General features: G+C 48.0%; 1 protein-coding gene across 1 annotated transcript in view; it reads right to left on the minus strand.

The window, feature by feature from the left end:
- Positions 1-14543, minus strand: part of LOC147747587 (vitellogenin-1-like) — a 1134322-nt gene that overhangs the window by 452738 nt on the left and 667041 nt on the right. Inside the window, exon 22 of the mRNA XM_086925703.1 lies at positions 1886-2079. Coding sequence (XP_086781829.1) covers positions 1886-2079 — 194 coding nt within the window. The remainder of the gene's footprint in view (positions 1-1885; positions 2080-14543) is intronic.

Raw genomic sequence — 14543 nt, forward strand, 5'->3', positions numbered from 1 at the left:
TGAATAAATAACCAGGACCAATGAAATTAAATATTGGCCCCGTCTATCTAAGTAGATAGCAGCATATAAAATTGTAGCTAGGTCTCTCATTGTGTTAATTTTTAAAAGTGGCATTTTCAAACACATGATTCAAAAAACATCTCTACTTAAACATGTTTTAAAATTCTGAGTTCACAGAGCCTCACCTTTATTTTTTCTATCTTGTCCGAATAGGAAGTTATGCTTGTTAGATGTAGCAAATTATTTCCCATTCTATCCTTTGGGAAAGATAGTCTCTCAATAGTGAACAACGAAATTGGCAGTATTTTACTATCATGGCACGTCACACAAACACACCAGTACAAGTCCTACTTTTCACATACACTGTTCCCAGCTCATGGGGGTACCTGGGCCTATGATAGGGGAGCCTTACATGTAAGAAAATGGAAGGTTAAATACTGGGTGTATTTGTGTCTGTGAATGATACTGTACAAGGATAATACAGTGCTGTGCAGCAAATTTATACAATTTGGTAGACCCGGGTGGAACTGGAATTGCAATGAGTGGTTTGAACATTTTCAAAGTATTTATATTCTGCAAACCTCAGGCATCTCTCACAAAATGTAAGAAAGAAACATATAAGAAGCACAGTGAGAATTGGGTGTTTGTGTCAAAATCTAAAACTTTCATGAATATTTTGCATGTGATAATAATTTGCTTTGAGTCAGTCATGAATAAATACAAACCTTGTGCTAGATGCTTGTGGGTTACCCTTGTTATATTGTTCCAGAGTTCTCTCAAGAAAAAGATGAACCCACTTACATCTAAAATGATTGCAAGTTAATTTTGCATAGTGTGTTGGTGTGGGAAAAGCAGGAACCATTGTGAATCATTGGTAGACTAATCACTGGAACTCAGCAACACAATGCCTAAATAATGAAATCCTTGGATGCCACAACTTTTCTATATAAGCCGGAAATGAGCGCTAATAATGACAATTTGTTTCAGTGATAAAAGTTCAAAGAGAAAAATAGTTTCATCCAAAGGTCACAAATTAACATCCATTCAATCAAATTTAGTCTATCTATAATCATGTATTTATATTCATATTCAGTTTTATTAATTCCTTTGTCAAAATCAACCCAGCCAAACTTTTCCTCAAATGAGACTTCATGAGGGTTGGGATATCCATGTGCATAGTATCCCAGTATAGTATGCTGTTCTACCAATGGCCAGAATCATGAGGAATATTATCCTAGTTTCAGGTAGTTTTTAGTCTCCCCCAATGGAATCTTCACTGTTTAGAACGCAGCACCAAACACTGGAAATCTGTCATGATTCCCATGAGGCCCATTGGGAGAAACACCCATGACTGCCTCGAACTCTCCAAACCTGGATGCCAACAAATTACCTGATGCTAAGCCCCATGAAGATCAAATGCCTCCTGTTTGCCAACAATGCCAAACATTCTCCCATCCGGTCATGGCTCTCCAACATAAAGCTGATGGACTTCACACCTCAGACTAACAATATGTTGAGGTCAACAATGAATAAGGTGAACAGACATCACCAAATTAGAGAGTAAACACTGCAGGAAGCATACAACAAGCTGCCTCAGCCTATACTCCAGAATCTAAAAGCACATCCCCTTTAACATCAGAGTAGCACAAGCCTCATACAAATCAGGAAGCAACTGGACACTCATCTCTCAATTAATACTACGTCAGGTAGGCTAACTTAACTTTGCATCCACTAGCTCTAGTTCCTCCCTCTATCCCCTCCCACCTTTTTCCCCACCAAGGTGTGTCCGTGCATTGGTCTCTGTTGCTAGCCAGGTAGGTTCATACTTTATATAAATGGCGAAACATGCATACTTGATTTATTGTGAAAGGTTCAGCATACCTACCTCTGACCATGTTTGATTTTGTCCACCAAGGATTCTCTTTAGTTTCCCAAGAGCATGTTGGTGAAGAGGAGCATCTGTCTCATCATTCTCATCTTCAATCTCATCAAGATCAACCAAATGCACCATTTTGTCAGCTGCTTGTGGTCCCGCCTGAAATTCTATTTGGATTTTTTCAATAGTTGCTTCTGTATGAACTAAAATAACAGAATTGCAGTTATTATGTAGAAGGCAGCATGTTTCCTAATAGTTTGGCAATACCACATTTTTCTATAATGACATTTGTAAAGTAAAGTATGTTTTGCTGTTAACAAAGTACAGTAACTCATATTTAAGAAAAATGCACTGAAGCACAAAATATAAAAAATATGTCACAACTGTGCAGAATGAGTAAATAAATTGCTGACATTTGGATAAAAGTTATCACACAGAAAAGGATTGTCAACAAGCAAAACATATTACCATTATTTACATTGGAGTGTGTAAATGGATTGTGTTATTGTTCTAAATGCAAAAGTGTAGTTATTAGATCTATGGGCAGAGGTAGGTACCACTGTCCAAATAGGGACCCTTGTTTCTAGTCAGGGTAAGGAGGATACACTCTTTAGATAACCCCTGTTCACCCCCTTGGTAGCTTGGCACGAGCAGTCAGGCTTATCAAAGGCAATGTGTAAAGTATTTGTACCAACACTCACAGTAACATAGTGAAAACACCACAAATGGACTCCATAACAGTTTAGAAAAATAGAAGTATTTAATCTAAACTAGACAAGACCAAAACGACAAAAATCCAACATACACAGTTCAAGAATATGGTTTCAAAAGAGTTCTTAAGGTTGCGTTAAAATAATCCACAGTTGCTCACGTTTTAGCCAAAAGAACCTTTAGATGCGACAAAAGTTCCAAGTAAAAGCTGCAGAGTTGAAAAACAAGCGACACGTCCCTCCTGAGACCCTTGGGAGGCAATGCGACAACTCCGCTAGACGCAGCGGGCGTGTTGTGACGAATCCGGTCTGTATGGGGAGGGAGGCAATACCTTGCATGGATTTCGGTGTGCAGGTTTCATAGGAACCGTCTCGCAAAAGGTACAATGCGATGATCTTCGGGACGGCGAGGATCTCAGGTGCGGCGGCGATGCACGGCGCAGTGGTGATCTTCTTCTCTCGCAGTCCCTCGATGCGATGGCTCTGCGATGAATCTCGCAGCAACGTGATGCGGTTCGCAAGCTGGTGGTGCGATGATCTCACCCAGTGATGACAGGCTCTGCGACGATACTCGCAGCAATGGTACTTTCCCGCACCGGAGCGATGCGTTCCACAAGTGAAGGATGTGTTGGATCTTACAGCGGCAACAGGCGCTGCGATGATCTCGATCTTCGTGGCAGTGGGAAATTCCTTGCACTGATGGGGACGCGCTCCGCAAGCGAGCGATGCATGAAACTTTGCAGAGAGTCTTTAGTATCTTCTTTTCCAGCTTCCCAATCACGGGTACAACTTCAAGAGGCACCACAACTGGCCCGAGCACTCTAGGAAGGACAGAACTCTCTCAGTAGAGTTCAGGGAATCTGGGGGTGAAGTCCTTTTGTTCCTGGGACTTCTTAACAGGGAGACAGCTCAACTCAGGCCCTTGGAGATCTCTTCAAGCAATGGGACACAGCACAAAGAATAGTCCTTCCCCTCTCCTTGGCAGCAAAGCAACTGCAGGGCAGCCCACAAACACACAGCCGGACAGTCCTTCCTCTTCTGTCTTCCAGCTTTCTTCTTGGCAGAGGTTTTTTCTTGATTCCAGGATGATCCAAAGTTCAGTGGTCTGGGGTCCTGTACTTATACCCCAAAAAGTCTTTGTTCCCTTTGTGCAGGGGAGCTCTGAGCCCAGTCCAAACCGGTTCTGGAGCCCTCTGTTTACATGACTCCTTTCCTTTCGCAGTGCAGAGCAGAAACATCAGACGCCCCACAGGAGGTGGAGCCAGCATTGTGGAGGGAAAGCACAGCCCTTGAGCCCTTTGTTGACATGATTCCTTATTTCCTTTCACACTACAGGGCAGAGACATGAGACACGCCAAAGGGGTGGAGCCAGCACTGTGGGGGGCAGGCACAGTCCCATTCAGGTCCCTGGTACAACTCCTGCCTCCCATCTAGATGCAGATCTCTCTATTCACCACTGGACGGACTCATTCTGTCTCCTGGAATCCCCCAGCACTGTCACTGACAAACCAGACAGTCAATTCACAAACAGCGAAAGGCACACAGAAAGGTCAGACAAGAAAGCAGCCAATTTCTAAAAGTCCCGCTTTCAAACAAGATTTAAAAACCATCCTTCCTGAAAGATGTGTTATTAAATTCTGAGTTCTGGGATACCAATCTTTAATTTCTATCTTGCTCCTATGGGAATATATGCTGGCAAACATTATACACAGCATTCCCCATTACAGCCTAGGGGCAAGATAGCCTTTCAATAGTGAAAAACAAAAATGGCTGTAATTCACTACCACAGCATGTCACCCACACTAGTACATGCTCTACCTTTCACATACACTGCACCCTGGCCAGGGGGTACCTTGGGCCTTCCATAGGGGCTCCAATGTATACAGAAAGGGAAGGGTTAGGCCTGGCCAGTGTGGACACTGGACAGGTCAGCATGGCAGTTAGCAACTGCACACAGGCACTGTGGTGGCAGGCCTGAGACACCATTTTAGGGCTACTCATGTGGGTGTCGCAATCAGTGCTGCAGGCCCACTAGTAGCATTTAAATCACCAGCCCTGGCACACTCAGTGCACTTTACTAGGGACTTCCTGGTAAAACAAATATGCCAATCACAGATAACCATTCACAATAACGATTTACACGGAGAACATATGCACTTTAGCACTGATCAACTGTGGTAAAGTGCCCAGAGTTCTATTGCCAACAACCACAGGTCAGAAAAAATAAAGGAGGAAGAAGCAAAAAGTTTGGAGCCATTTCCAACACAACCCCCTTCCAGCCTGAAGCCAGGGTAGACCAAACGATACCTCAATGGGATTCCCGGCTTAGGGCGCTAGAACATGGAAACTTGCCCAAACAGCAGGGCACTATCCCTGTTTTACGCCTTCTTGAACCCAGTTGGATCACTCCAACCATACTCTAAGGGTCCACCAAGCCAACCCATGTGGAACCCTTCTACTCACCTGTGGGCACCACCTGGGCAGCACCTAAACTTGACTTGCTCACAGTTGTGTCCCAAAAGACAGACAGCAAGCCACAGTGGCCATTGACAGTGGTCAGGGATGAGACCCAGGCCTTATGCCTCTCAGGGCTCTCAAACCCCTGTGGCGTCAGAGGGTGGGGGGACAGTAGCCCCAGGTGCTTGGCATCCTTTGTCCACTCCCCCTCCTGTCAGGTCAGGACTGACATCCTAGCACTGACCCACCAGTCCAAGGCCTGTATCTGGCGGCTGGACAGAAGGCTGGGGTGGGCTTTCCCATACCCGGTCCTCCTCTTCCTTGGAGCTCTGTACCCTCCCACCTTTAATGGTACCCCCTTCTAGAATAGTCACGGCACCTGTGGCAGGTGTCCTGCACCATTCGCCCACCAGTTCAGGGGTTCTATCCTGCAACTGGGATTCCAGGTCAGGGGGGATACCCCGTACCTGGCCCTCCAACCTTGGGTCTAAACCCTCCTAGTGAACTGGGGTCAGAGGCGAGGACTCCCTCCCTCGGCACCCCCTTCAAGAGTTCTGCACCCTCCCACTTGGAGTGGTACCCCTAGAAGATAAACTGGTAGGGACACTGCTTACTAAGCCTGGGCGGGCTACTTCGCTACGCCCACGAAGTGGGCGTAGTTTTGCCTACTTCGCCCTTTGCAAAGTAGGCGAAGCAGGCAACAGTACGCCCACTTCGTGGGCGTAGCGAAGTTGCCCGCCACCCGCCTCCCTCCCGCCCTCACTAAATGCTTAAATGACCTTAAAAAGGAATTATAAAACCACTTACCTTGTCCTCTGCGTCCCCAGGGCTCCCTGCGCATTAGTATCTAAGACGGCGGCGCCGGCGGTGCCGGCGGCGCGATGACGAGATGGAGCCCCGGGGATGCAGCGGACAAGGTAAGTGGTTTTATAATTCCTTTTTAAGGTCATTTAAGCATTTAGTGAGGGCGGGAGGGAGGTGGGTGGCACGTAGTGGGGCTACGCGAAGTGCGTGGGTGGATGTAGTTTTTTACCCACTTCACGTAGCTTCGCAAAGCCCCACTACGCCCACTACGCCCACCCTTACTGCTTACAGATGTCCTTCTCTCCAGGTCAGGCAACAGCTGAACCTGGCTTACCAACCCGGGGGCCAAACCATGCAGTTGAACACTTGCCTGGCACAGCAGGACTTCTGGGGACTCACACAGTACCCACCTGGCCAACACAGCGGTGTGGCCTAGTCCACCCCCAGGGTGTGACTCCTGCCCCCCTTGCTGGGTCAACCCGGTCCACCAGGACAACCAGCCACAGGGGCCACTGACAGCTGTCAGTGATGAAAGCCATGCCTCATGCCTGTCAGGCCTCGCTATCCTCTGTGGCGTCAGAGAGTGGGGGGCAGTAGCCCCAGGTGCCTGGCACCTCTCCTCCACTCTCCCTCTTGCCAAGTCAGGTAGGGCATCCTGACACTGGCCCGCCAGCCTTGGGTCTGTACCCTCAGGCTGACCAAAGGCCATGGGCGAGGCTCTCCTCGTCCTACCTCTCCTTCTGGGGTCCTGCCCTCTCCTCCCAGGAAAGTCACCCTCAGAGCACAACTCTCCCACCAGTTCAGAACCTCTCTCCAGCAACTGGTCTCCCAACCTAGGGCCTAAACCCTCAGGTTGCACCGGGGTCAGAGGCGAGGACTCCCTCCCTCTGCACCCCCTTCCAGAGTGCTCTACCCTTCCCATTGGATTAGTACCTCTGGAAGCCAAACCAGTCAGGACACTGTTTACAGATGTCTTCCCTCCAGGTCAGGCAGAACCCAAACCTGGTCTCCCAACCCAGGGACTAAACCCTGCGGTTGACCACCTGCCTGGCATTCCAGGACTTCTGGGGACTCACACAGTATCCCCCGAGGGTGAGACATGACTCATGTGTCTTGTGACTGTCCGCCTGGCGCAGATCTCCCGACCCCTGTCCACCTGACAGTGCGCGAAGATTCCCCGGGACAAAAGAGGTATCACCATGGTCACTCCTGGGAGACTCAGCCCTTCAGGCTGGTCCCTGACCCACTGGTTCTCTCACTGGGGAACACATCCCCCTCTCACCCCTCACTCTGGACTTCTGCACCATCCCAAATGGAGTAGTACTACCAGACACCAGAACCACTGGAGCTCTGTTTATAGACGCTCCAGGTTCTCCTGACACTAAGAGATCCCTCTCCAATGGCCTTCTAGCACGGCCTAGGCCCCCAACCTGGTGTACCCTTAAGGAACCCTCCAGGCCCTGAGACTGGGTTTCGGGCACCTTGGCACACATAGTCCCACACTCACTCCTTCTCCACTGAGACAGGACGTGAGCCCCTAAATCCCTCCCAATACACTTGGACCTAACTAAGCTACACTGAACCTCTTCTACCTCACAGGTCTGGAAGATATCTGCACCACTCCTTTTGGGATCACTCTCCAATGCCTCCTCAGACACTCTGAAATCCACCAAGAGGTCTGCCCCCAACGCAAGCCCCCTGGAATCAGAGGACTCGCACTCCACTGGGTGTTGGCATAGCTCTGGAAAACAGGGACTTAAAATATGCTCTCCAACAAATGAATCACACAGCCCCCCACAGTTGTTAATCAAGCTACCCTTTGCCTCACCCTCCAGTGCCTCACAGAAGTACCCCACACCACTCTCCTGAGATGGGCAAGACAGTGTCCCACTGTCTCTGTCACACAACCCACACTCTTCTGGGCGGTCTCCTCAATCACACGCAAAGGTTTCTAACATGGGGAACCCCTATCCGTGTACCTCTCATCTAGAGTCAGTGGAGTGTCCCTACCGCCACTGGGAATATGGTCCCCTGTGTCAGTCCCCCAATCTACTTCAGGGATGCTGCACACCACTGGAGCTACCTCATAAACCTGAACCCCCTGGTGTATGTCAAACCCCTCCCTCAAGTAAGGTGCCACATCTCTGGGTGTTTGTACCTCTCTCTCAGCACTGGAAACTACCATCTTGCTGCCACCATCGGAGCTGGACTCCACCTCCAACTCAGCAAAGCTCACCTCTTGAGCTACCCATTCTTCTTCTTCAGCTGAGACACTCATGGCCTCAAGCCTCACGAGCTCCAAATCAAGTTCCCTTATTCTTAATTCACGTGCCAATGTCAATTTCAATTCTTTCAAAGCATACATCTTCTTGCTCTCCACCGCGTTGTTCTCTGCCTCTATTTCCATCAGCTTTGTCTCAAACCTCAGGACTTCCAATTCATGATCTCTAGCCCTTTGGTTTTCCTCCAACTCCTCTGGGGAAAAACTTCTAGTGGAATGGTTGCTGCCAGCCCTAGAGGCTGTTATGGACACAGGCAGATCCTGTGACCTGAAACCATTCCCTTCTGCATCCTCATCCACTTCTGCACCATCTGTCTACTTAGCCTCTTTGGTCTCCCACTTGGCCCTTAAGGCCTTTTGTAGCTCCTCCTTCTTGGAGCGGCGCTTCATGGGATATCCAAAGCTCCTGCAGAACTGCTTGAGTTTATTTATTTATTTATTTATTTATTTTTAAGATTTATAAAGCGCGACGTATGCCCATGGGCGTCTTGGCGCTGTGACTCATTATGGCCTAGGCTCAGTATATATTTTAATTTTAACTGTGCAGGAAAGTGAGGGTATTATTGGTTAAAAAGCCACGTCTTTAACCGTTTCCTAAACTGTAGCAGTGTGGGAGAGGATCTGATTTCCAGTGGGAGTGTATTCCAGAGTCTGGCTGCGGCGATGGTAAAAGATCTGTCTCCCCAAGTAACAGTCTTTGTTCTCGGTACAGTGAGGAGGAGAGCATTTACTGACCTTAGTTGTCTAGAGGGGCGGTAGAGTATAAGCTTCTCCTTCAGGAACTTTGGCCCTTGGTGACGAATGGCTTTGAATGTGATACACAAAGTTTTAAACTTGATTCTATTCGTCACCGTCAGCCAATGATAGCTCCTGATAGTCTGTTTGATTGGTTGAAATTTAGGGGTACCAGACAGCAGCCTCGCAGCCGCATTCTGGACCATTTGCATTTTAGCCACAACCCGGGCCTGAGCATTCAAGAACAGGCCATTGCAATAATCTAAGGCGGACAGTACTAGTGAGCTCACCACTGTTTTTCCTCCTTTGTCTGAAAGAAATGGTATAATTTTTCTAAGGAGTTTGAGCTTGAAAAAAGCTGTAGAGGCTACTTGATTGGCGTGTTGGACAAAGTTGAGTTTCTCATCAAAAATCACACCTAGATTTCTGACTTTCTGCACCGGGGATGGCAGTGCCCCTAGCAACGGGGGCCACCATATTGAGGACCAGATCGGGAAAAGTTTTCCAAAAATGATCACCTCAGTTTTTTCTGAGTTCAGTCTTAGGCAATTACACCCCATCCATTCCTTGATGGCCAGCATGCCTTCTTGAAACCTGGCTGCCACCTCCTCGCCGTCGTCATTGATGGCCAGGACCAGCTGAGTATCATCCGCGTAGGTGGTAAGGCTCATCCGGTAGGTGTTGATGACCTTAGCTAAGTCCGCCACATAAATGTTAAAAAGGGTCGGACTTAGGGATGAGCCTTGTGGCACACCACATGGGAGAGCCAGGTTTGTTGATCGAAAAGGCCCCATTGTTACTGCCTGTGTTCTTCCTGAAAGGAAGGAAGCGAGCAGAGCCCTGGCCACGGCCTGGACGCCCAGCTTCTCGACACGGTCAATCAATATAGAATGATTGACCGTGTCGAAGGCCGCCGATAGATCCAGCATGATTAGGACCGCCGTGCCACCTTGATCTTTAATGGCCCTGATATCATCAGCTGCCTTGATGAGCGCAGTTTCGGTTCCATGTAGTTTCCGAAAACCAAACTGCGACTCATCCAGCAGGTCATTTTGATCAATATATTCCGAAAGCTGGGCATTCATGACCTTTTCCACCACTTTCGCTACAAAGGGAAGACTTGCAATAGGTCTATAGTTTTTTAATAGCTCTTTATCTAGGCCTGGTTTCTTCAATAGTGGTTTTAATAGTGTGGTCTTCAGTTTATCCGGAAAGACACCCGAGGTGAACATATTGTTACAAATTTGCTTTACAAATGCACCGATCAGGTCCATGACTGGAGGAAAAATCTTAGGTGGACAAGTGTCTAGAGCGGAACCTGTTTTAACAGATTTAATCAAATCTATTATTTGATCCTCTGTTGCCTCTTTAAATTGGGTGAGTGAACATGTAGTTTGTTTATCAATTATCGTAGGTGCCGAATTGCTTGACGGGTTGATCGTAGAAAACTCGGCATAGATATCGTTCACTTTGGAGTAGAAAAAGTTTGCTAAGGCGTCACAGAAAGTCTGTGAGGGGGGAGGGGTCAGGTCAGGTTGATTTCCAGTTAAGGATTTCACTACCTCATATAGTTGTTTGCTGGAATTTTTCGCGCCATTAATTTGTTCCTCATAAAAGGTTTTCTTAGCCTCCAAGATCATATTTTTGTATAATGCCAGTGTCTGTTTATATAGTGTTCTTGAATCATTATCGTAGTTTTCACGCCATTTCCTCTCGACACTCCTACAAACCTGTTTCTGTTTTCTCAAAGATTCCGAAAACCAAGGGGCTGAGGGCGTCCTCCGGTTTTTAGATATGGTTTTTAGTGGCACCGAGGTTTCTACTGCTAAAGTTAGCCAATCTGAGAATTGCTGCACAGCTACGTTGGAATCCTCAGAAATGGATGGCCAGGTATCGGCTAGCGATGTTCTCAACATCTTTGTATCCACGTCCTTCCAAACTCTGAAAGGTTCTGAAGGTAGGGTGTTCTGATTAGTTTTAATGGCCTTGTTTATGCTAAAGCTACTCACAATAGCAAAATGGTCGGTCCAGGTTAGGGGTAATATTTCTTTTATAGTTATATTATTTATATTCGTAAAGATCCCATCTAGGGTGTGACCGGCCTCATGTGTCGGTGCCGTCACCAATTGGGATAAACCCATGGTAGCAAGATCAGCCACCAGTGACGAGGTGTCAGAGTCATCGGATTTTTCCAGATGGAAATTTAGATCCCCCAGTACCATAAAGGTATCTTTGATTGCTAGAGGTTCCATCCAGGAGAGTAGAGAGGCCAAAAAATCTGCTCGTGCTCCAGGAGGTCTATATATGAGTACTCCTTGAAGGTTGTATGAAGGAGAAGGCTTAATTGCAAAGTGTAGGGCTTCGCAAGTATTAGATGATATTGGCGAGACTCGAACTGAGTAGTTGTTCCTCGTAATGATTGCCAGGCCCCCTCCTTTTTTATTTCCTTGTCTATCCTGTCGATATACAGAATAACCACTAGGTACCGCTATCACTAAATCCGGCCCGGATGAGTCATCCATCCATGTTTCGGTAATAAAAAGCAGATCTAAGCTTTTATCGGTAATTAGATCAGAGATTTCTTGCCTATGCTTTCCTACAGAGCGGGCATTTATAAGTGCGATGGTAATTTCACTGGTCTTGCTTTTGGGAGATTTAGTTGGTGTACCTCTCCTATTATTAAACGGTATTTTGGTTTTACATCCCGGACAAAAGGTACTTACATCGTGGATGTTATCAGGGCTGTGTTGGACGCAGTCTGATCCTTCCATAGGTCTAAGCCGGTATAAGTCGGCCGCGGAGTATCTGCTTCCATCTGGCTCGATTGGACCAGGGGTTATGGCGCTGGGCGCGGGCCCGGCGCGGACGGGCGCAGACGGGCTTGCCTTTGGCGCGCCTTCGGCGCGCCGCCGGCGCGCCCGCTGCGCCCGCCCGCTGCGCGGACGTACTGCCACTCTGTTTTTGTCCAGTGCTAAAGGGGGGGGCGGGTCCAGCTACTGTGACGCTACCCTTCGTTCTCTCGGCGCCAGCACGCAGTCTGCTGCGCTGAGAACAGCGTGGGGAGTCAGCGAAGTCCTAACAATCAGGCTCGCATTTTAAAATTAGTACAAAAGTTGTAAAGGAAATGCCACAAACATAAATGAATGCACACTTTTAAAATATCACACTTCAACCCCCGGCTTCCGCCTCAGGGGTAGACCATAACAAAGTCAGCGCGCTTTGCGCATGCGCTCTTTAAGTAGTGTGGGAGGGCAGGGCGGTCCAGCTACTGTGACGCTACCCTTCGTTCTCTCGGCGCCAGCACGCAGTCTGCTGCGCTGAGAACAGCGTGGGGAGTCAGCGAAGTCCTAACAATCAGGCTCGCATTTTAAAATTAGTACAAAAGTTGTAAAGGAAATGCCACAAACATAAATGAATGCACACTTTTAAAATATCACACTTCAACCCCCGGCTTCCGCCTCAGGGGTAGACCATAACAAAGTCAGCGCGCTTTGCGCATGCGCTCTTTAAGTAGTGTGGGAGGGCGGGGCGGTCCAGCTACTGTGACGCTACCCTTCGTTCTCTCGGCGCCAGCACGCAGTCTGCTGCGCTGAGAACAGCGTGGGGAGTCAGCGAAGTCCTAACAATCAGGCTCGCATTTTAAAATTAGTACAAAAGTTGTAAAGGAAATGCCACAAACATAAATGAATGCACACTTTTAAAATATCACACTTCAACCCCCGGCTTCCGCCTCAGGGGTAGACCATAACAAAGTCAGCGCGCTTTGCGCATGCGCTCTTTAAGTAGTGTGGGAGGGCGGGGCGGTCCAGCTACTGTGACGCTACCCTTCGTTCTCTCGGCGCCAGCACGCAGTCTGCTGCGCTGAGAACAGCGTGGGGAGTCAGCGAAGTCCTAACAATCAGGCTCGCATTTTAAAATTAGTACAAAAGTTGTAAAGGAAATGCCACAAACATAAATGAATGCACACTTTTAAAATATCACACTTCAACCCCCGGCTTCCGCCTCAGGGGTAGACCATAACAAAGTCAGCGCGCTTTGCGCATGCGCTCTTTAAGTAGTGTGGGAGGGCGGGGCGGTCCAGCTACTGTGACGCTACCCTTCGTTCTCTCGGCGCCAGCACGCAGTCTGCTGCGCTGAGAACAGCGTGGGGAGTCAGCGAAGTCCTAACAATCAGGCTCGCATTTTAAAATTAGTACAAAAGTTGTAAAGGAAATGCCACAAACATAAATGAATGCACACTTTTAAAATATCACACTTCAACCCCCGGCTTCCGCCTCAGGGGTAGACCATAACAAAGTCAGCGCGTTGACCTATTTTTTAATCACTTAACATTTCAATATCAAACTCCAGTTCCACAAACTCACTTTCTGGTTTACCATTCTGAGACATGACGTGTGGATACTTTCAAGGTTACGATCAAAAATAGAACCAACACAAAAACTCAACCGTAGTATGCGGTGGCGTAGTGGTCTGCACTCACTAGTGATGTACACCAATCTCTGTGGGTCAAGTACAAATACAAGTTCAAAATTCCACCGCTGACCCACAATGTTAGATCTGGGGGTTTCTAGTTGGGAGAGGTAGGTACCACTGTCCAAATAAGGGCCCTTGCTTCTAGTCAGGGTAAGGAGGATACACTCTTTAGATAACCCCTGCTCACCCCCTTGGTAGCTCGGCACGAGCAGTCATGCTTTTCAAAGGCAATGTGTAAAGTATTTGTACCAACACTCACAGTAACACAGTGAAAACACCACAAATGAACTCCACAGCAGTTTAGAAAAATAGAAGTATTTAATCTAAACTAGGCAAGACCAAAAATCACAAAAATCCAGCATACACAGTTCAAGAATATGGTTTCAAAAGAGTTCTTAAGGTTGCGTTTAAATAATCCACAGTTGTGTCACGTTTTAGCAAAAAGTTTCTTTAGATGCGACAAAAGTTCCAAGTGAAAGCTGCAGTGTTGAAAAACAAGCAATGCGTCACTCCTGAGACCCTGATGAGGCGATGCGACAACCCCACTGGATGCAGCGGGCGTGTTGCGATGAATCCGGTCTGTATGGGGAGGGAGGCGATACCTTGTATGGATTCCGGTGTGCAGGTTTCATAGGAAGCGTTTCGCAAAAGGTACGATGCATCTTTGAGATGGCAACGATCTCGGGTGGGACGGAGCAGCGTCGAGCTTCTCCTCTCGCGCCCCTCGATGCGATGGCTCTGCGGCAACTCTCGCAGCGTCATGATGATGTCCGCCAGCAGGCGGTGCAACGATCTCACCCAGTGACGACAGGCTCTGTGACGATACTCAGTACTTTTCCTGCACCGGAGCGATTCGTTCCGCAAGCGTAGGATGCATCGGTTCTTGCAGCGACAACAGGCGCTTCAACGATCACGATCTTCGCGGCAGCGGGAATTTCCTCGCACTGACTGGGATGTGCTTCGCAAGGGAGCGATGCGTAAAACGTTGCAGAAAGTCTTTAGTATCATCTTTTCCAGCTTCCCAAACACAGGTACATCTTCCAGAGGCACATCAACTGGCCATAGCACTCTAGGAAGGACAGAACTCTCTCAGTGGAGTTCAGGGAAGCTGGGCGTGAAGTCCTTTTGTTCCTGGGACTTCTTAAGAGGGGTCCAGCTCAACTCAGACCCTTGGAGATCTCTTCAAGCAAGGGGACACATAACAAAG

Source organism: Lissotriton vulgaris, chromosome 1_1 (assembly GCF_964263255.1).
Source record: "Lissotriton vulgaris chromosome 1_1, aLisVul1.2, whole genome shotgun sequence".
Lineage (NCBI taxonomy): Eukaryota > Metazoa > Chordata > Amphibia > Caudata > Salamandridae > Lissotriton > Lissotriton vulgaris.